Source organism: Ambystoma mexicanum, chromosome 1q (assembly GCF_040938575.1).
Source record: "Ambystoma mexicanum isolate Mex_15411 chromosome 1q, UKY_AmexF1_1, whole genome shotgun sequence".
Classification (NCBI taxonomy): Eukaryota; Metazoa; Chordata; class Amphibia; order Caudata; family Ambystomatidae; genus Ambystoma; species Ambystoma mexicanum.
Window position 1 is genome coordinate 35,635,904 of NC_090922.1, and position 27,157 is coordinate 35,663,060.

Consider the following 27,157-nt stretch of genomic DNA (forward strand, 5'->3'; position numbering starts at 1 on the left):
AGAGTACTGCTGCTGTTGCTGATGAAGATGATATTGGCGTTGGCCTAGAAAAAAGCGTCCGTTTCCATAACCTCGCTTGTTGGGAGGCCTTGAAATCTGATCTAGGGTCTTAATGGTGTCAAATTCCTTTTTTGCAGTCTCTAGCGCGTCATCCACCGCCTTCCCAAAGAGGTTGGCATCCGCTATTGGTTTGTTAATGAGAGATGCTTGTGTTTCGGGTTTAAAACCCGAATTATGTAGCCAGACATGACGTTTGAGGAGGATTCCTTGGACTACGGAACGGCCAGCCGTTTCTGCAGCATTTAGAGTATTCTTAATGATGCGCTGGTTGACTAAGGTTCCCTCGGTAACCGTGGCCAGAAGCCGAGTTTTTAGGGGTTCAGGTACCTCCTCAATGTCTTTGCGTAGTTTGCTCTATTGGGTGTCTGCATAACTAGCCAGTAAGGAGTTGTTAACAATCCTAGTGGAAAAGGCTGCCGAGGCTGTAATCCCTTTACCTAGGGCATACAGCTTTTTACCTTCTTTATCTGGAGGTGCCTCGCTGGTTGATAGCGGGACCCCTGCCCTTTTTCTTGTATTAGTTACTACTAGGGAGTCTGGTACTGAGTGGCCCCTGATGTAAAACGGGTCCGATGGAGAAGGACTACATTTTTCTATCCTTGGGTTGACCCCTCTGACCGATGCGGGTGTAGAAAGCGAAGGAATGAGTTGTCTCTTTACTGAGGCAAGGAGGGGAATGGTTTGACTGACGGGGTGTTTCTCCTCGATAATCCTTTCAATGAAGTCTATGGGCCTCATTACACGGATGGCGGAGAACCATGGCGCTAATAGCGCCATGGTTCATGCCGGTAAAATACCGGCACCGCCTAGGCGGAAAGGGGAATTACCGCCCCATTCCAAGGTTGGCGGGGCGGTAATTCCCCCTTCCACCATTGCCCTTCCCCATTCCCATTTTTGCCCCATAGGGCATAATGGGAATGGGGAAGGCGCTAATTACGGTACGGTACCGCAAATTGCAACGTTTGTGCTGGTCTTTCCAGGTGAATTTGCCCTTGCAGCATGGGCAAAACCTAAAGGGTGTCCTCTCCATAGCTGAGGGAACGGACAGACGCGATAACAACCTCGAAGGAAAAGGTGGGGAAAGAGAAAGGCATTCTTAAAGGATAGTTCCGGGACTTTTTTTTTATTGTTCCTATGGTTCGGCCATGTGTTTTTAAGCATAAATCGGTAGATCGTAGAAAACTTTCCTATGGACCTTAACCGACTTTTCGTCCATTAACGCACTTGAAAACATCCGCCATTTTATGATAATCCTATCATTTCCCCCCCATCGCCCTGGCTCACCTGCTTTTGCGGCACTAAATCAAATCCCCCGCCCCTGAGCCTGACATCAGCAGACGCGTACCGCCCATTTCCCGTTTCGTGTCAACAATCGCTGCGCCTCAGCTAATGACGTGTCGCCATGGAAATGGCAGGACGCCTCTTTCCTCTATAAGTATAAACACACCGTTTCACAACACACAGCAGCAGATTTTCGAATCCATTCCTCTCTCTGTGTTACTTTGAGTATTCTGTGACTCGTTTCTGTGCTCTGGTCAGCTACCTTCGCCGCTTCTAGGCCTTGTGAACACCTGTACCATCTCTGTAAATTATTTTACTTTCTTTACCACACAATGGCTACAATAATGCCGTATAAGTACGAGCCCGAGTACACCGAGGAAGAACTACTGGAAAGGCAAGCACGCGAAAACGATGGGGATTCGGACGCCAGTTGGGAGGACCAGTCAACGGATGAAGAGCCTGGACCATGTCGCATGGACGGCGTCTCCACCTGGTGCACGTGCAATCGGTGCGAGCTAATGCCAACTGAGGAGGAGAACTGCTGCTGCCGTGAAAATTCCGGGTGCTTGGCCTACATTTCGGAAGGCGAGCCAAGTCCGCAATGCATCACCGAGCTGCCAGAGTTCAGGGAAGCCTGCCTCTCACGGACCGTGTTGAGGATGATGATGGTGCTTATGCACGAACTTCGCGGCACTGTTCGTCCGCGTAATCCGAATAACGAGTAAGTATACTCTGGTTGTGATGTCAGTGATGCCACTACTATGTCATGGTCATCTCCCACATATAAAATTACATCTACATATCATTCGAATGCATGTAAATTGGTTCCATATTGTGCATTTTCTAGATAGAATTTTTTTCAAAGCAGAATGACATTTTTTACCTGAATCGACAGTGATAAGAAAGTTTTGTCATTTTAATACAGTTTGCATCTTTCATTTTCACAGGTGGTACAGGCTGGTGGCCTATCGTTGCTTCACTTGGTGGCTTCACGGGAGGCTCGGACACCGCGTTCGGAGAGTAATACCTGCCTGTGCGGTACTTGCCATTAGACAACATTTCCCCAGCGACAGTGGACAATACCGCGGATTTTCCCTGGATGTGCTGCAACCGGAACTTTACAATGTGTAATGTTTATTATTTATGTTCAATTGAAATTAAGATCTAAAATAAAACCCAACATATATTTTAACAATGGTTGTTTTGATTTTTTAAATGAATCTAGTGTGTCTCCATTGAATAGTCTTCCTGTGCTTTGTCTTGTCACACCACATGTCTCCGGCCAGCATCCTCCCTCACGCTGGCCGCCCACCTTCAATCCACATAACCGTTGAACCCATATGCAGCAGACATACATATGTTATTTTGCGGGTTGGCATCAAGCCTCCCGGCCTTGCCTCCTCCCCCAAAAATACTTACCACACCACTTTGTTCAAGCGTTGGCAATAAAGGAAGGCCGTTGGATTTTATTGATACAAAACATGGTTATAGGTAAATAATCAATATGGTTGATCATAATAAATCATCCTTTTGGGCACCGGGTACAGAGATGACCCCCTCTGGCCCGTGCCGCCTTGCCACCACAGGCCAGCCTGCTGCTGACTAACTGCCTAGGCATCCAGGGTCTCCAGGGTGAACTGCACCCATATATTCTCCTGGGAGGCTGAGGTATTTATAAACTCACCCCCCTGCCTTCCATGTACTAAATCCTTCAGCCTGCCTCTTACATGCAGTTAGATGGCTTCTCCTTGGTGAGGCCCTGCGGCAAACGAGTCTTGTCTGCACGACCAGCGCCCTAATCCACACCCCCCCCCCCCCCCCGCCGCCCTATCAAAGGCAGTTCGCACCGGGGTACTTGCGCTGCCAAGTGGAGCTGTCAGGGAGCGATAAAGGCCAAGAGGTGCCAAAGACCATGTACACTTCAAAGTGGTCTATAGAGCATGGGTTGTTGTTCCCATGTCTACCTCCAGACCCTGTGTCTCCTGCCAAGCATCCCCCCTCACGCTGGACGGCCCCCTGCAATCCACATAAGTGTGTCTCCATTCACGAGTCTTCCTGTGTCTTGTCTGCACGACCACCGCCCCAATCCACCCCCCGCCCTATCAAAGGCAGTTCGCACCGGGGTACTTGTGCTTCCAAGTGGAGCTGTCAGGGAGCGATAAAGGCCAAGAGGTGCCAAAGACCATGTACACTTCAAAGTGGTCTATAGAGCATGGGTTGTTGTTCCCATGTCTACCTCCAGACCCCGTGTCTCCTGCCAAGCATCCCCCCTCACGCTGGACGGCCCCCTGCAAACCGCATAATGCCACGACATATACACGTCATTCATTCACAAACACACCCCTGTTTCGAATTCTTTATAACCCACTTCATATTTCTAATGAGCACTTCTTTGCGCTTTGCTAGTCAACCCGTGAAGGTGCTGGTTATCTGCTCTTCGTCTCTGTGAACTTCCGTGACCAATTCGAGGAAAATCCTCAGTTTGCAACCTGTGAACTGCTCCCTGTTCTACGACAAGAAACTACTCTGATCCCTGCATCTAACTGTTTGTTCTTCAAGGTAAGGCCATGTACCATAATCATTTTGCGTCCAATTTCTTTTCGTTCAAGACAGTACATGCAAGGAACTAGTCACATGTTCTGAGTTTACATTAGTATTCATAGAGAATTGCTGATCTTTACTTTTCAGAACTTTCCACAATGCCTGCCTGTTCCATTGGCGGTTGCCCTTCGAAGACCCATAATAAATCTGAAGGTACTATAATGCATGTTTTCCCTAAGACAATAGATCAGATAAGAGAATGGGTCCGATATTGCGGATATCCACCGTCTGAGCTTGAAAGTAGATTCCTAGAAGTCTTTGCGGACAAGAGGGGTGATCGATACCGCATCTGCAGCAGGCACTTTACCTCTGACATGTACTCCACATCATTGCTAATAAAGAAGAACACACCGCGAGAGAGGCGAAAATTGCTCTCAACCGCTATTCCCACTCTATTCGTCCACATCCCTCCATGGGTGAGTCAAGTTTACGTATTTATCTCTCGGCCTAGCGGTAGTGTGTAGCATTAGCTAACAATAATTTCCCCATTTATGTATCCACTCAATACGAAGGCGGAAGATTCTCCATCCGTGTCGTTATTGCAGTCATCAGCCACTTCAAGCGCCTATCGGGTAATCTTACTTGGATATTCTGCCACTGACTTGTTTTAGGCATGTAAATCAATAGTTTTAATTTATCGTGTAATTATTTTACCTAATGGTACACCCTTGTACTCGTCCTCTAGTCTTTGTTTTCAGTTATAATTATTGTTATCCAAAATAATGCAAGTACTGTCTTTCAGGGAGATGCTGAGGAGTCCAACGTATTGACGACTACCGTTGATGTCACTCAGATGCTCGAGGTACGTTTCAGGACAGTTCCATCGATGGAGATCATCAGATCTTGCATTCTTGTAGCGTGATTGTTACACACAATGTTTCTTTCGTTTTTAGCCATTGATATGTCCTTCTGTCGTCGCCCTCCTATGTGTCTTCTTTTTTCAATATTGTGTTCATTACTAATGAAAGTCCTATGTTTCAGGGAGTTGATGGAGCATTAGTCCAAGAAGAAGGGGGAGCATGCAGTTACGGGTCGGCGCAACAGCTTGCAGAAGTGTGCACCGCAGTTACATCGTCCCTTGATGTTCTTATGCATTTCGAGGTATGGATACTGACAGTTCGATCAAGCGAAATCATATGACGTGATTACATCCGCTATACTTCCTTCTTTATTAACGCAAGTGCTATGTTTCAGGGAGATGACGGAGCTTCTTCTACAAGAACATCACCCCTAGTAGTTGATGCAGATCTCTGGGTGGTGACACTTCCAACGATCGAGCAAATCGAATCATATTTACATATCCATTATTTATTTTAGACAACTGATCATTTGTGCAGGTCTATTTAGATGAGCCGTTGACGCCTGCACAAAGTTTCTGTTCTTTTTATCAAAATAGAAAACCATACTAATGCAATTACTGTGTTTCAGGGAGTCACTGAAGCATCATCTTCAATAATATCATCAATGGAAGTCTATGAGGAGCCCGAGGTATGGATCTTGACAGTTCCATCTAACTAGATCAACAATGCGTGAATAATTGTCGTTTGAATGTTCTACACAAAGCGTTCATTCGTGTTTTGCTATTGAGATGTACGTGGGTATTGGTCCCCAAGTACATTTTGGGTTTTTCGATATTATTATACATACTAATGAAAGTTCTATGTTTCAGGGAGTCGATGGAGCGTCAGTGCGTGATGGATGTGCTTATCATGAAAATATAGTCGTTGCAGCGCAAGAGGAAGTGGAGACATGCACACACGAGTCGGAGCAACAGCGTCCTGATGTTGAAGTTCGAGGCAAGAAAGTTTCAAAGAAAAGAAAGCAAAAGAAGGTTAGTGTCCTGGTCACTATATTATGTTGTTTTTCACTGTTAATAGTTCAATACTGTGAGTTGTGTTTAAACTGAACATCCCTTTTCCAATCTGTCCTCTGGTTGCGAGTGGGTGTACGAACTAGATCTACACAGACAGTGAAGCGAACGAGAGATGTTGCTTGTCAAACCTTTTGACAGGGACTTGAGACTGGAGATGCATCGTGCCAATGGGAAGAATATGAAGTGATTGACAACGGAGCTATACCACATCCAGCCATTGATAGTGAATGTCCTCCTGGTAGTTCGGATGCAGTCGGAGATAAATTCACAGAATCCACACCCGCAAAAACTATGACCGCGAGAAAGTTGAAGAAATTGTCCTATTCACCCATTGCCGGCGAAGGAACAGATGTTGCAATGGAAGAGAATGAAGTGGACTACAATGAAACACCTTCAATATCACTGAACATAGCGGAAGACAATATCAGAGATTCTACCTTTCATGTGAGTGACATGTCCTCAACGTTACAGGCCGAACCAGCTGGGATGCAGAGTGACAGTATAAGGAAAGAGGCCAAATTCATTGTATTCGATAGTTGTTTGATTGATATTATTATTCGGTTGAAATGTGGGCATTCGGTAGGTGGGGAAATATGTGGGGAGCCATTGATTAATGTGACTCGTGCAATTCGAGGCACTAACCTTAAAATACATGCCACCTGTACAAAATATCATCCTTTCTCATGGTCTGCACAACCCATGCTGGGACAACTGCCAGCAGGCAATCTACTTTGTGCAGCGGCTGCACTTTTTAGTGGTTCAAGTTTTAAAAAATTAGAGTCTTTCTTTCAGTTTGTGGGAATCCATTTCATTGCGAAAACTCAGTTCTACAAATACCAAACCGATTATCTATTTCCAGCCATTAGCGAAGCTTGGAGAATGGAAAAAATGTCTATTGATAGTACATTCGCGGGCAAACGGTTCAGGCTAGCCGGTGATGGACAGTGCGACAGCCCAGGATTTTCAGCCAAGTACTGCACCTACCACTTTCAGGACATGGAAAGTAAGAAAATTGTGAGTTCGGTGGTCGTGCAGGTGTCACAAAGTATATCCTCAGTGGCCATGGAGAAAGTTGGCTTTGTAGCATCATTGCAAGAACTACAATCGCGGGGAATGGTGATCGACCTGATAGCCACGGACAGACACGTTTCAATTGCCAAGACAATGAGAGAAGAGTACAAAAATATAAATCACCAATTTGACGTTTGGCATCTTGCAAAAACAATCAATAAAAAATTGTCGGCTGCAAGTAAAAAAAAAGATATGCAAGGTATTTCACAGTGGTCTAAGTCAATCAGCAACCATCTTTGGTGGAGCTCAAAAACATGTGGAGGGTCGTTGGAAATTCTACTGGAAAAATGGCGGTCAGTAATGCTACACTGTACAAACGTTCACCGCTGGAACACGAACCAACATTTCCACAATTGTGAACATGGCCATTTGTCCACAGAGGAGGCACGGAAGAAGAAGTGGTTGATTCCTTCATCACCCACTCACAAAGCCATTGAAAAGATTGTATTTGATAAAACTATAACAAAAGCTTTGAGGGGACTCACGGGATTCTGCCACACAGGAGATTTGGAGGTGTTCCACAATATGTGCCTAAAGTACAGGCCAAAACGATTGCATTTTGGCATGGAGGGCATGATAAATCGGACTCTTCTAGCGGTCTTGGCACATAACCATAATGTTGGCCGTCAACAAAGTAGGACAACCAGAACTTTAGGGACGCTTCGCTACAATAAGGCCTTCACTAAAAGAAGTAAACAATGGGTGATCAAACCAGTGTTTGAGGATATGCAATATGAGTTTGAGAGACTTATTGTTGACGTCCTAGATAGGCACATAAATGGAGTTGTGAACGAACCTGTGCAGGGGACAACTGCATTGCCACCCAACATTGCCTCTGTTCCATGTCCACCTAAAGAAGAGCTCATTGAGAAATACACATCACGGTTTAAATGATTGTAATTTGATTGTCTGTTCTCTCGAGTCTCCTCATGTCGCAGGCCCATTGAATATGTGTATCTGTGTAATGTGTAAATAAAAGTGATTGCTCAGTGTACATGCAATGTGTCTATCCAACCTTGTTCATTTGCGCATTAAATTAAACCAAACAGTAATATAAATCATTTTTCAAAAAATATAGAATGTCTCCGTATTTATGGCTCTGTGGGTCTGCAAAGCACGCAGACAAAATGCAAAGATGGAGTGTAAATTTCAAGTCCTGTGAGATGGCCTTACACTGAATGTAGCTAACTAGGAATGTGTGCTCGTTCAAAGTGAAGGTCAGCTGCTTTGATTTTTTTTCTCGGGTGCCAGAATGGCCCACGACTCAGTATAAGGTTCTATTGTTATTTGACCTTGACAGGCCGGGACCACGTAAGAAACGATAATGAATATAATTTCAGAAACGAAAGCCATTTCATGTTCGTTCATTAGAAGAAATAACGTCGGCATAGAAGGAGTGGTATTTCGGGGCTGCCCTACGCACAGACACAATGGAAAATGCAAATATAATGTAAGTAACTCTTTAGATGAGTTTATACCGCAATTTAATTACTATACAGTAGCTTTAAAGACGGGTTAAATTGTACTTGTTCGTTCTATGTGGCATATTGTTTTGTACCGCGCACTATCTTGGGGAGAACCATCTCCTTTTACGGAAGCACCTCAAAACCTTCCTCTTTGCTTCTGCTTTCTCTCTCCCTCTCCCCTGCTACAACTGGTCCACTGTCTGCGACCTCGGTCCTGGGCCCTTCCACTCTCCACCTGCACTCCCTGTCAACCCCTGCACTGGGGGACTGTCTCAGTATCCTACAGCTCCCCCTTGACGTATAAAACCCAGTTGCACTGTCCTAGCTATGAAATAATTTCCCGACCTAATCTATAAAATGAATAATTTTAATAAAGATCTGATGGTGAGACTAATTTCATTTTTTATGTTTTTCAAACAGGTACATCATCCATTATTGTCTGTGTCACGAGTACCAGACACCGGCGGATGGCTTCTATAATCGCCAATTGCTTCTCCGCGTGAACAACGTTAGCACCCTGACCATTTTGTGGGACGATCGCCAAGTACAAGTATGCCCTTACGCGGTACTAACGGCTAGATGCAACATACAGACCGTTGTGGTGGCCTAGTGCCTCGTTGTTGGAACAGCCATGCGATTATCAGTGCGACCGAAGAGCTTATTTTATCGTAAACCAACACCCTGTGTACTGCACACGAACATCGCTTGCCTCAAGACGAAATATTTTGGATCGAGAGCAAATAAAAATTCATTGATCTAAGACCCTGTGTACAGCAAAGGAACATTGTGTGCCTCGAAACAAACTTTTTGGAACGTGAGCAAATAAAAATGCAAATCGCTGAATATTCTCAAAACATTTGATGTCAAATAAACGTACTTTACCAAATTTACAATCTTGCGGTTTAATTTAAAAGTACAGTTTCATATTCCCAATTGTGGCGCGCTGTGTTGTGTGAGCTCATCTGTGTTGATTTCCTGGTTCTGTGTGGAGGCGCGTTTGCCTACGCAGCACAGTCACGTCACGGATAGAGGTGGGGAATATGAATGTTTTGATCAAGTCTGTTTCAGGGGCGGGGGATTTGATTTAGTGCCGCAAAAGCAGGTGAGCCAGGGCGATGGGGGGAAATGATAGGATTATCATAAAATGGCGGATGTTTTCGAGTGCGTTAATGGACGAAAAGTCGGGTAAGGTCCATAGGAAAGTTTTCTACGATCTATCGATTTATGCTTAAAAACACATGGCCGAACCATAGGAACAATAAAAAAAAAGTCCCGGAACTATCCTTTAAAGAGATAGCAAGAAATGTCCCACGACCCCACTCTCCCTACTGTTTGAGGCCGGCGAGGCCAGGCCACGTGTTCGGCGACGCCGAAGGGTCTCCTCCGTCGAAGGCACAGCCGTCGAAGATCTTGTCGGCGGGGAACAGCTTTGTCGAAGGAGGAACGTAACGTTAAATAACGACCAAAGGTCGAGTGAGTATTTCTAAATAACGACCAAATGTTCGAGTGAATATTTGCAATGTCTTGAGGAGCTCCGCGTAAAGGCGACCAATATCTGGGCGGAAAAAAACAATATGATGGACCTCGACACGTGTGGGATTGTGGGTACACTGCACGTCACTATAGGGATAGTTTTACAGACACGCCTTGTCGACGTCCCCTTTTCGACAACGAAAAACAAAATGCAATACTCTGCAGTGAACACTGGATATCGGACTATGCACAGCATGTGATTCTGAGCAGATTAACAAACATCAGAAACCCATTTCCTGTATCTTGTTGACAAGTACATTTTTTTCTGATCTTCTCATCCTGTAATGCTATGTTCACTGTGGTATGCATAGTTTGCGTAGCACAACGCCTGTAGCATTCTCACCTCTATATTGATCATGTGCAATAGCCAAAGTTGAGATACATTTGAGTGTCCAGATGGTTCAGAGGACAGCTCAATGTGTTAAGCACTCATTGCAGAGATGGCGTTCACATGCAAGATTACAATACCAAATTCCAGCTAGGCCGACTCAGCGTTTCCAATGTATGAAGTTGTTAAGCTTGCATGTATGTGTACTTTGTTCTATAGCACTCCGGGTGTTCTCACCAATGTACCTGCATTAGATAGCGGTTGCTATAGAAACTAACATAGCGTCAATATGGTGATGGTCTAGAAATTGGTTTGTTTAGATGGGAGTTGTAAAACCTAGGCACGCACCTCCAATGATGACAATGTGTTAAAGGTGTTTATGTATCCAAATTCCAGACTGTGGAACGAAAGTGCTCATGCTTGGATCCTGGCTTTGCCAGCAGACAATACAGTGATCCTGGACAAATCTTATATCACTGACAGTATCGTCCTGCCTTCTATGAAAAGGTTTTCTTCTCAAATACTGGTGCCATTGTTTGGCCAATTACCTGATCTTTCCTATCATGTAGGCCATTTGAGCGGAATTAATTCTAGACAGAAGATAGACCAGATATTGCAGGCTTCTTACCAGCATATTTTAAGGTCTGCTTATGTGACAGCTAAAACGGTTTGCTTTTTTTGTACAATTCAAAGGTTTTTCTGCACGTTTTTAAATACCATTGCACAGGCCTGTGTTTGGGGTGTATTTAAAGCTTTATAATACAAAAGAGAAACCTATCTGAAATCTTTTAAGATCACATCCATTAGTATGCTGGTATTTGTATACTTTCCTTGATGATGGAAACAATGAAGCCAGAATCAATCCCATTTTGAATAACATGTTTCTATTATATTTTGTTTTTTTAAATGTTTATATTGGGTCATGTGATTTTCATATTATCCAAGTCAGTTCTGTAAAATGAGATTATTTTAGTTCAAGGTAAAAACTAGAAAATAAATTGGTAAAGAGCAGAATTTGTGGGCACGAATCCCAGCTTCACCTCATAATCAGTGTGTGATCCTGGGTATCTCATTTAATCTTGTATTCCTTCACCTGTCAAAATTGCAAGTTCCTAAACCTTTCAAAATTGTCAGCCCTTCAGAGTGATTTTGTTCTCAGGGTATGATCTTTAAAAAAAGACTCATTCATGGTTTCACTGGCTATAGATAGTGTTACTTCCTCTATAATGATAGTAAGCATCATTGATATATGATAGTAAGCATCATTGATATATTATACACCACAGCCACCTGTTTCTTTGCTATCCAATGGCAACACTGTTTGAAAACCATATCCCACTTCTAATCTCAGTCTGTCTGGATACAGACACTTTCCTGGTATCTTCAAATCGTCATCCATTCTCTATGCTATTGTATGTGTACTTATATACTTGCTTCCCATTGGTCATCTGTATCCATGCTTGAGCGCTTTTGCTGTCTCTGAGACAGCTAATCTCAGATTATTCTGGATTATGTGTACCTTTGTTATAAAATATGCGTCCTGCAATTATATGATGTCCAGTATACCTTCCACGTGGCTGCAATTGATTAAATGTTTGCTGTACCTATACTTGAACACAAGTACCCTTGCATACACTGCTAATGTTGCCCTTGCAATGCTATTTGTTTATCACTCTGATCACAACATGAATGAAGAGTGTAAGGTATCTGAAAGGAAGTTTACCATGCTTATTTTGATCTGAGAGTCAGCATATCAAGCTATGGGTTTTTATTGTGACACAGGGTGCGGCACACTCGATATTCTATATCCCTTAATTCCTTTGGCCTGTTTGAGGGAGGCCCCAGAGGTGTCCGTGCTCCAGGCCCCCAAAGTGCTTAAGATGGCTCTGCCGCTGCATATGAGATTATAATATCCAAACCTCATTCATAGAGTAAGGTGTAGGACAGTGAATACCACCACATTTTTGACATAGGCATTCACTGACGATGACCTGAAAGCGCATAACTTTGCTACATACGAGGGTGAAGAAGAGTAAATCTAAAGCTAGAGACAGTGCATTGACGGAAGGAGATAAATGCTGATGAGTCATCAACAATTGACCAGGAGACAGGACGGAGACACACAGGGGCGGGCGGCAGTGGTGTGCGATAAAGCGGGGGCATGCAGTTCTGATCATGAAAAGATTTGTTGATGGAACGGTCCCAGGTTTCAAGGTCCAAATGAAGTGATGTTCTGTACACATCTTGCCGTCCACGTGAAGGAGTTACAATATTGGGTGCATCCCTCGAATATCCGAATTGCACCCGAGACTAGTGCATTACAAAGGCAATTGACGGATCAAGGACATAACTGATGCAGAAGACTTTTAGTAAAGGATCCATGCCAGGGTTCTTTTTTCATTGTTCTTTTTTCAATTGTTAAATTTTTGAAGGTCTAGAACCCGGTCGGCCCTGGTGGGAAAAGGTTCCCTCTCTCTCTCCCTCTTTCCCTCCCTCCCCTCTCTCCCTCCCTCCATCCATCCCTCTGCATCGGTGCCTCTTGGTAACCTTTTTTTCTCTTCTCCAGGGATAAGCAATTCGTTCTAGGAATTCTGCATTATGCTGTCTTGATATACTGATTATTATATTGATTTTGTGTGACAATGGTTGTTTTTGTTGGAGTGTATGAAGTTATGTCTGCTATATGGGGTGGCCATATAAAGGGGGGATGGACAGTTACATATAAAGGAAAATAATGTAGTGGATTTATAAGCAATGGTATGAATATGTCTATGATAAATAATGTTAGGGAGAATTCTCAGAAATGTGCCAATTCCCTTCTACCTTGGAGACCCCCTGCTCTTTTGCTAGACTGAAGGACTTTTTAACTCATGTAATTTTAATGTGATTTATTCTCGGTTTCTTTTGACTTTGGAGTCTGAAACTCCATAGGCATCATCTTTACATTGTGTCACACAGCAGCTTCAGTGCAGTGGCCCAGGGAAGTCTCTTGGATTTCCCAAAGGTTTAAATACCTTCTCTTGGTGAAAGTGAAGGAACAAGTTACTTACCTGTAACTGTTGTTCTCCAGCATGGGTCTGGCATGGATTCACATGCTCATGAATATTCCCAGTCAGGCTGGGAATCCTCGGTAAAGAAAACAACAGTTTCATTTCTGAACTGTCTTTCTCCTAACAACCAATAACTGAGCTTTGGGTCATACTGCCCGCAGCCAATGACAATGACTGCCCTCTACTAAGCCCCTCTTCTGGCAGCCATCTTTAGATTTGGTAGCACGTACAGTGGCAGTAGGACCAAGATAAGAGCCGCACAGGGGTAGACGGGAGGGTTTGCATGCAAATCCATGCCGGACCCATGCTGGAGAACAGTTACAGCTGAGTAACTTGTTACTTCTCCAGCATAGGGTCTGGCATGGATTCACAGACTCATGAATAAAGAATACATAGCAGTACACACATGCACAACCACAGGAGGTGGCAAGGCTCAACATACGCATCTCTTACCTCTTCACCAGGCTAACCTTCAAGCGAACAGGTTGTGCAGCACTGCTGGGCCGACTCTGGACTCCTTTCTGGAATCCCTGTCGACGCCGTAGAATTTTTTGAAGCGGTGTGTCTACCTCCACGTAGCACCCCTGCAGATGTCCAGCATGGTCACCCCAGACAGAATGCCATTGTAGTAGCAATCGCTCTGGTGCAATGGGCTCTCGGATGGTCAGGCAGCAGTCTGTTTGCCAACCGGTAACAGTAAATGATACAGCCGGAGAGCCACCTGGAAATGGAAGCCTTGGAGAGTGCCTTCCCATTGTTCACAGGGCCAAAGTTCACAAAAAGTTGGTGTTCCAGAAACTCGTCGTGCGGGCCACAAAACTTCAGCGCTCTAGCCACATCCAGCAAGTGCATAGGCCTTTCAGCCGGCGACGAAGGCGTCAGAAAAAACACTGGTAAACCAAGGGCTTGTTTAGATGAAAGTCTGACGGCACCTTGGGCATGAAGGAGGGGTGCATCCGCAGCACCACCCTCGTCTCGTGGAAAGTCAAGTACGGTGGTTTATAGGAGAGCGCCTGGATCTCTCCCACTCGTCGTGCGGAGGTGATGACCACAAGAAAAGCAGTCTTCCACGTCAAAAACTTGAGTAGCGCAGAATGCATAGGCTCGAACGGAGGTCCCATGAGCCTAGTAAGCAACACATTGAGCTCCCATGCCAGGGCCGGAGCCTTCACCGACGGGAACGAGCGGAATAGTCGGTTGACGAATTCCTTGACCAAGCGGTGCGACCACAAGGATGGTCGTCCTGGGGATCAGGTGTAGCGGGAGATAACCGCCAGATGAACCTTGATGGAAGCGTGGGCCAGCCCCGACTTGGGCAACGACAGCAAATATGGAAGTACCTGAGGAGCCTTGATCCTCAGAGGGTCTATCTTCTGGGAACGATACCAAACAGCAAATCTCTTCCACTTAAGTCTGTAGCATTTCAAAGTAGACGATGCTCTAGCCTTCGCGAGAACGTCCCGTTGGAAAAAACAGATCGATTTGAGGATTGCCCCATCTGCGGAACAGGTTGTCCTGCTGAAGCTCCCACTCATGGCAAGAACGTAGCTCCCTGCTGAGAGAGTCGGCGACAGTGTTCTTTACTCCTGCCAGATAAAAATGATTGAGGAACACCCCCTGGGCGACAGCCGAGTGCCATAGGTCCTGCGCCTCTTTGGAGAGTGCTGGGGATCTGGTCCCCCCCTCCCGCTTCCTAATGTGAAACATTGTGGTGGTATTGACCGTGAAGACCCGCATCACCTTGCCCTTGAGAGACGGAAGGAAGGACTTGAGGGCCCAAAACACTGCCCGAAGCCCCAGTACGTTGTTGTGCAACGACTTCTCCTCCGGCAGCCAAAGGCCTCTGGTGTGAAGACTTCCGGTGGGAGCACCCATCCTTCCAGGAAGGCGTCCGTCGTGACGTCTCTTGGTGCTGTGGGGTCTGGAAATCTGCCCCTACGGACAGATGAGCGCATTCCCCACCACCTTATCGCTTGACTGAAGCCTTCGTCGAGCGTGATCTTGTCCTGGAAGCTGCCTGACACTTGTATCCAACGAACGGCTGTCGAGGAACTTGCGTAAAGGACGCATCAGTAGCCTGCACAGTCAGATGAGAAATGCATGACAACATGATGCCGAGCAGAGACTTGATGGTCCTCACCTTGGCGATCTTCGGTGCTAATAGCCGTTGTACCATGCCCAAGATGGCCGCTATCCTCTCCTCCGACGGTGATGCCAGGCACGACACTGTGTTGAGCCGGGATCCCAGAAACAGCGCATCCTGCAATGGAGTCAAGCAGGACTTTGCATAGTTCACTGAGAACCCCAGATCCGTCAGTAGGCGGAAGGTCCTCGTCGTGCGGTCGACAGTGATGTCCTTTGAACTGGCCCGGATGAGCTAGTCGTCCAAGTAAGGGTAGGCATGGATCCTTTGCAGATGCGCCGCCACCGATGCCAGGCACTTGGTGAAAACCCTTGGCGTCTACTTCAGTCTGAAAGGAAGGGCCTTGAATTGGTAATGCTTCCCCTGAATGACAAAGTGCAGGAACTTGCGGTGTCCTTTGTGAATTGGGATGTGGAAGTATGCATCCTTCAAGTCCAGCGACAACAGAACGTCTCCCTCTTTGAGCTGTCCAAGCATGTGCTGAAGAGAGACCATCCGGAACTTGTGGGACTTGATGTATTTGTTTAGTCGACGGAGGTCGAGGATGGGCCTCCAGCCCCTGGTCTTCTTTTTCACGAGGAAGTACCTTGAGTAAACTCCGGAGCCCTGGAGCCGCTTCGGGACAAGCTCTATCGCCCCCTTCTTTTTTTAGCATGGCCTGCACCTCCAGCAGCAGCTGAGTGACGTGGTTTTCCTGCAGCGCCACCAGTGGTATTCGGGGAAACTTCCAGTGAAATTCCAGGGTGTGTCTGTGGACTGCCACACGCTGATTAATTTTGCCAGCCGGACTCCTACCTGACGCCACGGCCGGTTCAATCCTGCTTGGACGTCGAAGGTCCGCCTTGCGGTCCCTGGAGACGACATGTCGTCCGAAAGCCTTGGAACGGCTATTGTTGGTTTCCTGGGCCAAGGAGCGGGAGGGCTGGCAGTAGGAAGAAGAGCTCCCGCCGAAACCTTTGGAAAACCCTTGGTACTTGCCTCCTGAGGGCCGAAAGGATGGCCGTCACCGTTGAAGAGTACCCAAAGCGCATGCCGTCTCTGTATCTGTCTTGATGGCCTGTAGAGACTCCAGCCTTCCCAAAGAGGTTGTCTCTGTCAAAGGGCATGTCCAACACCCTCGTCTGAACGTCCTGACGAAAGATGGTGGCCTTGAGCCACCCACGATGGCGAAGGCAAACGCCATTGCCCATCTGGCGGAACCCCGCGTCGGCGATGTTCGTGGCCACTGTGATGGCGTGGTCCGACACCACCGCACCTTCTTAAAGAATTTCCCATGCTTTCGACCTCGTTGTCGGGGAGGAGTCCAGGATGGGAGCGATCTTGAACTATAGCTCTGGGTTGTAGTGCGCCACGATGGCGAGGGTGTTGGCGGTCTTGAGGGTAGTGGCCACAGAGTAGATAACCGGTCGTCCCATGGCATATACATTTCTTCCCCTCGCTGTCTGGCGGGGTGGACGCTGCCAAGGGAGAAGTGCCTGACGACTACTTCTTGCCCGCTGCCGATACCACAGAGTCTGGCGACGGTTGGGCCCGCAAGCACTTGGGTGCAGAGTCCGGCACTCTGTACTATTTCTCAAGGCGATCCCTCTTCGCCAGGGCCATAGAAGGGTTCTTCATGAGGGACAAGCCGTTGTTCCAAATGTCATCCAACAGTGGTACTGAGAGGATGGTCTTTCTCTTTGCCTCGCAGCGCTGTTACAAGAAGCCCTCCTCCTCTTCTGGTGCGAGCCGGAAGAGTTCCGAAGCGCTGGAGAGTGAGTGAAACAAGCCTACCTCGTCAGGCGGGGATTATCTAAGAGGAGGCGACGGGAGGTCCCCTCTCCCACCGTCGTCCGTGCCAGTTGTCGTTGCTTTGTCGGGGTCCGTCTCATCCCTTAGGGGGGAGAGGGAGGCGAGTGTGGCAAGGAGGCAGAGGGTGCCTCTTCCTCCTATTGGCCAGTAATTCCTCTGTCATCAGAGGGTTGGCGGTTGCCGCGGGCGGGACCGCCGGCGTGGTAGGCATCCTTGTCTGTATCTCAGAGACCAGAGTATGCAGTGCAGAGAGAATGTACACCGAGATATCTCTAGGCGGCAGCTGAGGCGGAGGTGGCAGCTGAGGCGGAATACGCAGCTGGGGAGCTGGTAGGCGCCCAGCTCCTCGTCGCCTTGTTGCTCTTCCTCGACGGTATCCTCGCCGTTGTGGCCTTCATCATCGCCTTCGTCGGCCCACTCATCGTGGGGCCTATTCCCGCCGTTTTCCTCCTCCTGGATGGTTTGAAGGTAGATGAGCTCCTCCTCCGAGGAGATATCTATGCCCTGGAGAACCTCTGTGCCCCCCCCCCCCTTCTCGTCCAGCAGGGACGTCTCGGGGAGATGACCGGCATCTTCTTTTCCGGGGTCTTCTCTATGGCCTGGAACACAGCCTCCCTCCTGGGAGGAAGGGATAGCCTCGCCTTCAGGGTTGCGCCCTGCGGATCCACCCGGAGGCCTTTGCGAAAGACACCACTACCCCCTCGATGAAAGGCTGGGCCTTTGCTGGGTGTACCTGGGCCTTCAAGGCCAGGACCGGTCCCTTGTCCCGCTTGGCCTTCTCCTTAGGGGGAAGGCCAGCACCCCGATCCCCCTTGGCCTTCTCCAGCAGGTCGGTCTTGGGTTTCTCCTTGAGTTTGCCCGGATGGTCCGACTTCTTCTTGGACGACGATCCTGAGCGCTGGCTGGTCACTGAAATCGCTGGAGACGTCGAACACGCCAGGGGGCAGTGGACTTGCAGTGCTTAGCCTTCTGTTGGACCCCTGCGAGAGGCGCGCCTCAAAGGTCTTAGAAGCCCGCTCAGCCTTCTTGGAACCGGGAGAGGCATGCTCCAGGAACCCACCCAGAGCAGGGGCCTTGGCCTGTAGCCACTCTTTCAGCCGCCTATGCCGATCCTTCAGCATGCGAGGGGCCAGCTCCTGGCAAAACGCACAATCTTCCTCCATGTGCGCTGGGTACAGGCAGTAAAGGGACTGGGAAAGTGTTGTCCGAGAAGACATTCCGTAAGGTATTACCCAAATTGACCTTTTACAATGGACCTTTTGCACAATTGACCTAATTAAAGTGGTCCTAATTGACCTTCTGCACAATTGACCTTTATATTATTTTAGTTATTTTATAGATGTATTGGGTTGGTTTTGGATTAAAAATAATATAAGTGGATTGGGTGGGAGATTGCGGGGGGTTTGGATTGGGTGGGAGGTTGCGGGGGTTTCCCCCCCACATATATGTCCCAATTGACCTTCTAAATTAGGTCAATTCTCCTGAGGTGCCGCTGATCTGAATTGAGCCTATTGCTGCCGCTGACCTTCGAATCGTAGTGCAGGAGTCCCCAGGCGTCCTCCCCCTGATCCCCACGACTGAGGCCCAGGAACATCAGGATCTGCAGGAACTACAACAGGTACAGAAGCCAGCTGGAACCATTTATTCAGACCTAAGGTACTGTGAACGAAGAGGCTCTTGTGTGTGTAGCTTGCTTGTTCACACTGGAGACTTGCATTGGCTGCCCTTTGCAGAGTTGCTTGCAGCATTGCCCTTCACAAGCCTCACAGCTTGTGGCCCAACAGGGATTTCTTTTTACAATAAAACTCTAACATTGTTCAAGACTTGTACATACCTTCAAGAAGTCCCTCAGCTCCCCTAGACTTTGCACAAGTGACATTGGCTGTCCTCGCTCCCTTAAAGACTCTTCTTACCCTCTGACTTTGTGTTTAACTATCCATCCAAAAAGTCATACATACCTTACTTGTATAGCTGGGAAAGGGTTAATCTACTTTGCGTTGGGGGGTTCAAAAGTGCTTACCTGTTTGAGGAACGTGTTAACCATGGTTTCCTTTGCTAACCCTTTCCTTTTGCCACAACTTCAGTTTTACCATTTAAGTGTGAAAAGTGATATTTTAATGTCCACAGTGTTCTAGCAATTGAAGTCACCTCAGGGTGTAGGAATATCTGTATGCCATCCCTACTTATTTATTGAACTTTAGGAATGTATTTTGAAGTGTATTTTTATTGTTGCCAATTGCTCCCTTGTAAAGAAGGCTTATTTTAACACTGACTATTAAATTAATAAATAATTATTTAATCAAGAAACCTTGAGTATAAGTGTTGAGAAGGAATATGTTACTTACCTGTAACTCCTTTTCTCCAGCATTGGCATCATTCATAGATTCACATGCAACTTTCCCTTCTTGGCTCATACTGCCACTCTTGTGCGCTTACCAAAACCGGCTGACAGGGGTGAAGCGAAGGGGGCTTTTCCTATTGGCTGTGGGCAGTAGGACCCAAAGGTGACTATACTAGAGCATAAAAGTGACTGATGTTTTCAGCTACACTGTTAGCGAGGATTCCCAGCCGGACAACAGGGAATATTCACAGCATGTGGATCAATGAAAGATTCCAAAGCTGGAGAACAGGAGTTAACAGGTAAGTACCTTATAGGTCCACTACCTCGTGGTAGGCACATTACATATAAAGGCAAGGAGTGGCAAGAGAAGGGAAATCAGACATTAAAACAGTTAAAATGATCACAGGCTCCAAATGCCAACACTGACGCAGTCTTAATATTTCTCTAGAGCACAGTGCTTGGAAAAAACACATCACAGTAACTAAAGGGCTTAGAAGTGGGAAACGTTACTAAAATAAAACCCAAGGCCACCAGCAGACAGGAGACATTTTGCACAAGAGCACCAAAGTATTGCGCTTGAGGGAACAATAAATACAATGCTAACAAAATCACTGCATAATCATAATCACTTGTACAGACTAAAGTCCTGTCTTTGGCTAAAAAACTCACTGGATCAAAAATAGATGCAGGTAAAATGTCTATGGACACACAAGTACCCCCAAAGTCACTTTACAAAGATATTTAAGTAATGATCCCATAAAAATAAATCATATTTTCTAATTTAGCGTTTGATTTGAGAGTAATTTGCAGATCTCTAGCCCCAAAGATCAGCAATGGCTGGAGACCCACTCTTTTCCAGAAGTAGCATAGTGGCTCCTGAGCAGGAGGTGAGCCTTATCACGGCAAAGGTTTAGCAGCAATAATGGCAGAGGAGGGGGCTATTATTCTGTAGACTATTGGGGTGGTCCTTGTATAGGGTGCTACATTACCTTGTCCAAAAGTCTGGCTGTAGTCCTTGGTGTAGGACACTCCACACCTTTCTCATTGCAAATATCATCCAAGAACTTGCGCATTTCTGCATTAAAAAATAAGAACAGAAATGAGTAACAGTTTTGTGCAGTAAACAGTGCTGGCAGACTTTGTTGTGTAAGTGGGGGGGATATACCATTTGAGCATTATAGTTGTTGGTAACAGTTTTTCTGAAGTGCTACCAACTTCATCAAAACCTTTCAACTGAGGCAGTACAAGACTCCCCTCTTAGTAGAAGGCTGTACCACCAGAGTACATGGTAGCGTAGACAGAGCAGCCAAGCTTATCTTAGGAGGGAGAGCGGGCTGTAGAAGCAATACAAATTAAATTTTAATACAAATGGTCCAAAGAAACACTGAAACACTATGTATGTCAAAATAAAGGATTTCTTTAAATACATGTAGGCCCAGATTGTTATGGAGAATTCTCATAAATGTGCTAATTCCCTTCACCTTAGAGACCACCAGCAACTTTGCTAGATTTTGAAGACTTGATTTTTTACCTGGAAAGAGTGAGCCTCCCCCCCCCCCCCCACTCTTCGTGTATTTTGATGCGTGTTTTTCACGTGTGTTCTTTGATTATGGAGTTTTAGACAACTCCATTAGGCATAATCTTTTCATGTGTGTTACACAGCACCTTCAGTGCAGTGACACATGGATGTCTTTGTAGACTTCCCAAAGGTTTAAGTACCTTCTCTGGGATGAACTACTGTTTCCCAGGGAATGTAAAGTGAAATTGACTTTACTAGTCTTTCCAAATTCCTAGACCCAGCCCACACCATCTTACAATGGAGTGCTGGAGGGGTTACATAGTATCCCCTGTGTCTAAATACTTATGTAGCAGTTAAATGCTACCCTTTCCTATTGAAAAGACTGGTGGCAGTGGTTTTACAACAAACTACCATCATTGTTCCCGACTGCGAACACCGGTAGCTAAAAATCACGGGAGCCATGTTTTTCCAGATGGCACCTTAAGCCCCTATGTTTAAACGGGTCCCAGTCTTCTTTTTTCGCTGTTTCTTTTTGAAAAGGTCCTTCTAGAGTTTGTCTCTGCGCGCCAAACCAGGTTTGGTCCCTTTGTTCGTGTGCTTTTGGTGGGCTTCAGGACTGAAGACCGCCTCTGGCGTTTGAGTGTCTGGGGTGGGTAGGAAGTGAAGGAGGTGCCCAAAACGCCCTGTGCTCAAGTCTCCTAGGAGACCCAAATGCACTCTGGCGTGCTTGGCTGGCTGGCTGACTGTCCGGCAAGGACAGCCACCCTGCTGGGTGACAGCTAGGCTGGAATGAAAGGGACAGAACTGTTTAAAAGACTAGTCTCTTGGACTGGAAAGCAGAGTCGACCACTGGAACGAAAGAACCGAAGAAGAGCTGGAAGAGGACGGCTGCTGCAACTCCTGGACCGTTGGTTTGCCTGGTGAAGCCCTGCTGCAGGTCTGAATTGTCAAGTTCGTCTAGACAGAGAAGCCCCTTCAAGGGCGACTTCTTACTTTGAGTTGGTGGGACCAATCAACTCGTAAACCACCTGGATACCATGCTCATGGCTGGTTAGGATTAACCAGGGAGAGGGATACCAGCTTGTGTGCTTGAATCTACAGCTACTGGGACTGAAGTGACTCCATCTGGTTTGCTTTTGCGACGATCCCGTGCAGTGCAGGAGTCCCCCGACGTCCTCCCTCTTGTCCCCACGACTGAGGCTCAGGAACAGTGATATCTGTAGGAACTGACCGGAACCAACGACTTCAGCTGCATTTGTTTCTTCACACCAAGGTACTGTGCCAACCCGATTGAGAGAACGCCACTCTCACGGTGAAAGTTTGGGAAACCTTCCCAACTTGCAGGCTTAATCAGCTTGTGACCCCACAAATGATCCATTTTCGCCTAAACTACTTCTGAGAGCTTTTGCAAAGGCTTTACTGTTTGATACCAGACCGGCTCTTTCCTATCCATTGATTTTGGCCTGGCCTATTGACTTGAACTGAACTCTTCTGGTGAACTGAAACTATTTAAAATCATTGATAAAATAGCGTATAACCAACTACAAACTCACCTAGAACAAAATAATTTGCTAGGAGCCAGACAATCAGGCTTTAGGCCTAACCACAGTACTGAGACAGCACTCTTGGATCTAAAAATCCAATTAGACGCTATCAGAGACTCAGGCAAACTAGCTACACTACTGCTACTGGACCTATCAGCAGCATTTGACCTAGTAGATCATGACAAACTATGCAACACTCTAAAAAAAGATTTTAATCTTTCCAACAACGCCACTTACTGGATCAAATCCTTTCTTACGGACCGTACATCCAGAGTTGCCATTGGGAACTTTGCAGCGGACCCCATATTAGTGCCCTTAGGGGTCCCCCAGGGATCCTGCCTATCCCCCACACTCTATAATGCATACACCAAACTCTTATTCTCAGCCCTAGACGATATGGGTGTCATCTACACCAATTTCGCAGATGACACACAGATCCTCATCCCTATCTCAGGCGACTACACCCAAGACACCCTCACCATCAATAAAGTTTATTCCATAATCCAAAACTGGATGGCCCTGAACAGTCTTTGTTTAAATGATGAGAAAACGGAGATCCTCATTGTGGGCTCCCAAAAAAGATTAAGCACCCTCCAGCCGGACTACTCCCACATTAACATCGACGGTACCCAGATCCCAGTACTTAAACAAGTCAAAACGTTAGGTGTCTACATCGATGCCAACCTCTCCATGCACAAACAAATAGCAGCCCTCTCCTCATCCACAGCTTACACAGCAAAACTTATTGCTCTCAGTCGCCAATTTCTCACCCCTGTAAATTGTATCACTCTGGCTAGAGCCCTAATCCTAACAAAACTAGATTACTGTAACATCCTCTTCCTGGGAACATCCAAAACCAATATAAACAAAATCCAATTACTGCAGAATAAAGCCCTTAGAGCGGCTCTAGGGATAAAGAAATCAGAACATATCTAACATTAGAAGAGAAAATCACTGGCTGCCTATTGAAGCAAGGATCATATTCAAAACCCTTAGCATTGTCTACAAATGCACCACTAACAAAGCGCCCAGCTACCTCAACAACTATCAAAAACAAAATGGCTTGCAGATCACTGAGATCCAACAATCTGGCCCTCTTAGAAGTTCCCACATTCAAATATAGCAGAGCAGGAGGAAGTAGTTTCAAAGTTCTAGCCCCTTCGCATTGGAACGCCCTTCCTCTAAGCATCAAAAAGGAGGAATCTTTACAAAACTTTAAAAAAGCTCTGAAAACCTGGTTATTCAATAAATATTGAACTATCTCACCAATTGTAATCTGATTTAGGACCATATTTTCCATTGTAACGTCTGTAAAAATATTACTGTCTTGAAACTGTAACATTGTGTATTAATTGACTACCTTCTGTATCCATTCGCCGTGATACCCCAGGGTCTGGGCGAGTAACAAATGTATTAAATAAAAATAAAATAAATAAAAAAATAAAATAAATAAATAAATAAATTTGCATGGTCTAAAACGTATATAGGTGATCTATTCTACTTACCTTTTCTCTTTTGCGCTCTTCTAAGTAACTGAACTGCCATTTGTCTCCTATTTCAGGGGAGCTCAAACAGTCTCAAAATCTTAGAATGTTGTATTGAAGTATATTGCTATATAATATTAAGTTGTCTCCTTCTAGTGAAATGTTTTCTAAATGAGTGTGTAATAAATGAATAAGTGTTCTACCAAGAAACCTAGAGTATAAGGGTCTACTTGAACCACTGAGATTGAAAGTCCTCTGTGTAATTACTTGTACTGCTTACATTCACCCTTGAGATGAGCCTGGCTGCTCAGCTCGCAACCAAAAACTGTGTGGTACAGACTTATACCAAAGGTTGGTTTGGCTAACACCTGTAGTCCTACTTGTGTGTAGTGGTCCCAAAGTGTACTGCATGCAATTCAGCCTAACACAGATAAATCACATCTGCATGATGTTTCTGCAGCGGAATAACCCGCAAGGAAAAGGTTCGATTTCGGAAATGTACGCACTACAAAATGTTTCTACATTTCCCATGCGAAGATCCATTACAAAACCATACAAACATACAACCCCACCCACAACACACCCCCACCCACACCCCCAACATACCCCCAACATACCCCCACCACCCTACTTATCTTTCCTTCGTGCTGTGTCCTGCGGCGCCCCCACCACCCTACTTACCTTTCCTTTGCGCTGTGTCCCTGCGGCGCCGGTTCCCTTTCTCTTCTGTGATCGGGGACCAGCGTGGCAGGGTCTTTTTCCTTTTTCGGGCAGCTGTAGGGGTTTCCCTCGCAAGCCCTGCTCACTATACTATGTAGTATAGTGAGCGGGGTTCTGTGGGGGACACTCCTGCAGCCCCGGTTTTTTTTCTGTCGAAAGAGCTTCGGGGGTGTCCAACGCAACCTCCGCTCACTATACTGTACAGTCTAGTGAGCGGGGTGTTGCAGGGGACACACCCACAGTCCTTTTAAAATAGACCTAAACACACAACACGAAAAGTTTTAACTTCTGGTAGTTAGAACTTTTCGTGGTGTGTGTTGTAGGTCTTTTGGTGAGGTAGGTCATTTCGGGTTAGGTAATTTCACAATTCAAAACACAACACTATGCTTGCAGGTGTACAGACCAAAGCATAAACCTTATTTGGAACACCTAACAGTAGTTCTAGGGAAGTCAAAACCTTTTCATACACATGAAATAAGATAAGCAGTAACTTTGGTAACTTATTTTTGGGATGCCACACAGTTAACTCAAGGTAAGTAAAAACCATATACTTTTTCAATCTCACAAGGAGGCCAGGTTAGATCTTTCCCAGCTATACAAGTAACTGATGTATGACTTATAAGGGACAGTTAGAACCACAGACTCTGGGTTAGATAGCACTGGGAAAGTAAAACCCAATGTTGCACTTTACTGAATGACAAAATTATTCTAGGTAGGCAAAAACCTAATACAGACTGTTAGGGAGAATTCTAAAACATGTGATAATTCCCTCCACATTAGAGACAACCAGCAATTTTGCTGGATTTTGAGGACTTGATTTTTTTTAACCTGGAGAGAGTGAGACCCTTTTTCCACACCATCATGTATTTTAATGTGATTTTATACACTGTGTTTCTTTTAGTTATGAGTCTAACCAACTATAGGCATCATATTTTACATTGTGTCACACAGCATCTTCAGTGCAGTGGCACAGGGAAGTCTTCCACATTTCCCAAGGTTTAAATACCTTCTCCGGGATGAACTACTGTTTCCCAGAGCAGTAAAGTGAAATTTACTTTACTTACCATTGTAACCTTCTAGACCCAGCACACACTATCTTACAATAGAGTGCTGGAGTAGTTACTTAGTATCCCCTGTGTCTAGATTCCCATGTAACATTTTTTTATATGTTACTCTTTCCTCAACTGAATGGCTGGTGGCAGTGGTTTCGTTTTTAGCTACCGTTGTTTGCAATTACCGCAACCGTTTGTGGCTTCGGTAAAGCAACCCGCGGGAGCCATCTTTTTCAAAATGGCGCAGATCGATCTTTGATAAAATGGCCCCAGGTCGTCTTTTTTCGCCATTTCTTTGTGGAAAGGTCCTGCTAGAGAGTTTCTCTGCGCGCCAAACCAGGTTTTGCCCCTTTGTTTATTTCGCCTTTGGAGGGTTTCTGAGTGACACCCGCCTCTGGTTCCATAGTGTGTGGGGTAAGCAGGAAGTGAGGGAGGTGTCCGAAAACTCCCTGTGCTTAGTCTCCTAGGAGACCCAAATGCATTCTGTGGTAATTGGCTGGCTGACTGTCCGGCAAGGACAGCCACACTGCTCGGTGAGGGATAGCTAAGCTGGAATGAATTGGAGAGAAGGAACAAGTTACTCACCTGTAACTGTTGTTCTCCAGCATGGGTCTGGCATGGATTCACATGCTCATGAATATTCCCCGTCGTCAGGCTGGGAATCCTCGGTAAAGAAAAAAATCAGTTTCTGAACTGGCTTTCTCCTAACAACCAATCACTGATCTCTGGGTCATACTGCCCCCAGCCAATGACTGCCCTCTACCCAAGCCCCTCCTCTGGCAGCCATCTTCAGATTTGGTAGCACGTGAAGTGGCAGTAGGACCAAGAGAAGAGCCGCAGAGGGGTAAGCGGGAGGGTTCGCATGTGAATCCATGCCAGACCCATGCTCGAGAAGAACAAGTTACTTACCAACTGTAACCTTCTTTTGATTGGATGTTCCTCCCACATATTCCTCTTCTTAGATATATCTGTACCTTCAGCTTTGCTGCTTCGGAAATATTTTCTCTCTCCACCAGAGGGCGCTCCACTCGAGGCTGCGGCGTCTCTCTGCGGCATCCGTTGCGCGCCGGCGGCATCCGTTGTATAAATGCCTCGAGCGCGCCCGTTGGCCTCAGTTCTGTTTTTTCGTATATTGTAGCCAATGGATTGTAGTTAATGCGTGCCTCTTTTTGACCCAAGCCTTAAAAGAATTTGGAGTGTAAACCACGTAAACTGTACTGTGGGGCAGACTGGGAGGGTCGATGAGGAATACGTGGGAGGAACATCCAATCGAAAGAACGTTACAGTTGGTAAGTGACTT

General features: G+C 46.2%; 1 protein-coding gene across 2 annotated transcripts in view; it reads right to left on the bottom strand.

Annotated features, from left to right (window-relative positions):
• KARS1 (lysyl-tRNA synthetase 1) overlaps positions 1-27,157 on the bottom strand; it is a 273,069-nt gene that overhangs the window by 110,710 nt on the left and 135,202 nt on the right. For both annotated transcript variants that reach the window (XM_069635464.1, XM_069635463.1), the window contains one exon: positions 20,528-20,613. In XM_069635464.1, the coding sequence (XP_069491565.1) occupies positions 20,528-20,613 (86 nt within the window). The remainder of the gene's footprint in view (positions 1-20,527; positions 20,614-27,157) is intronic.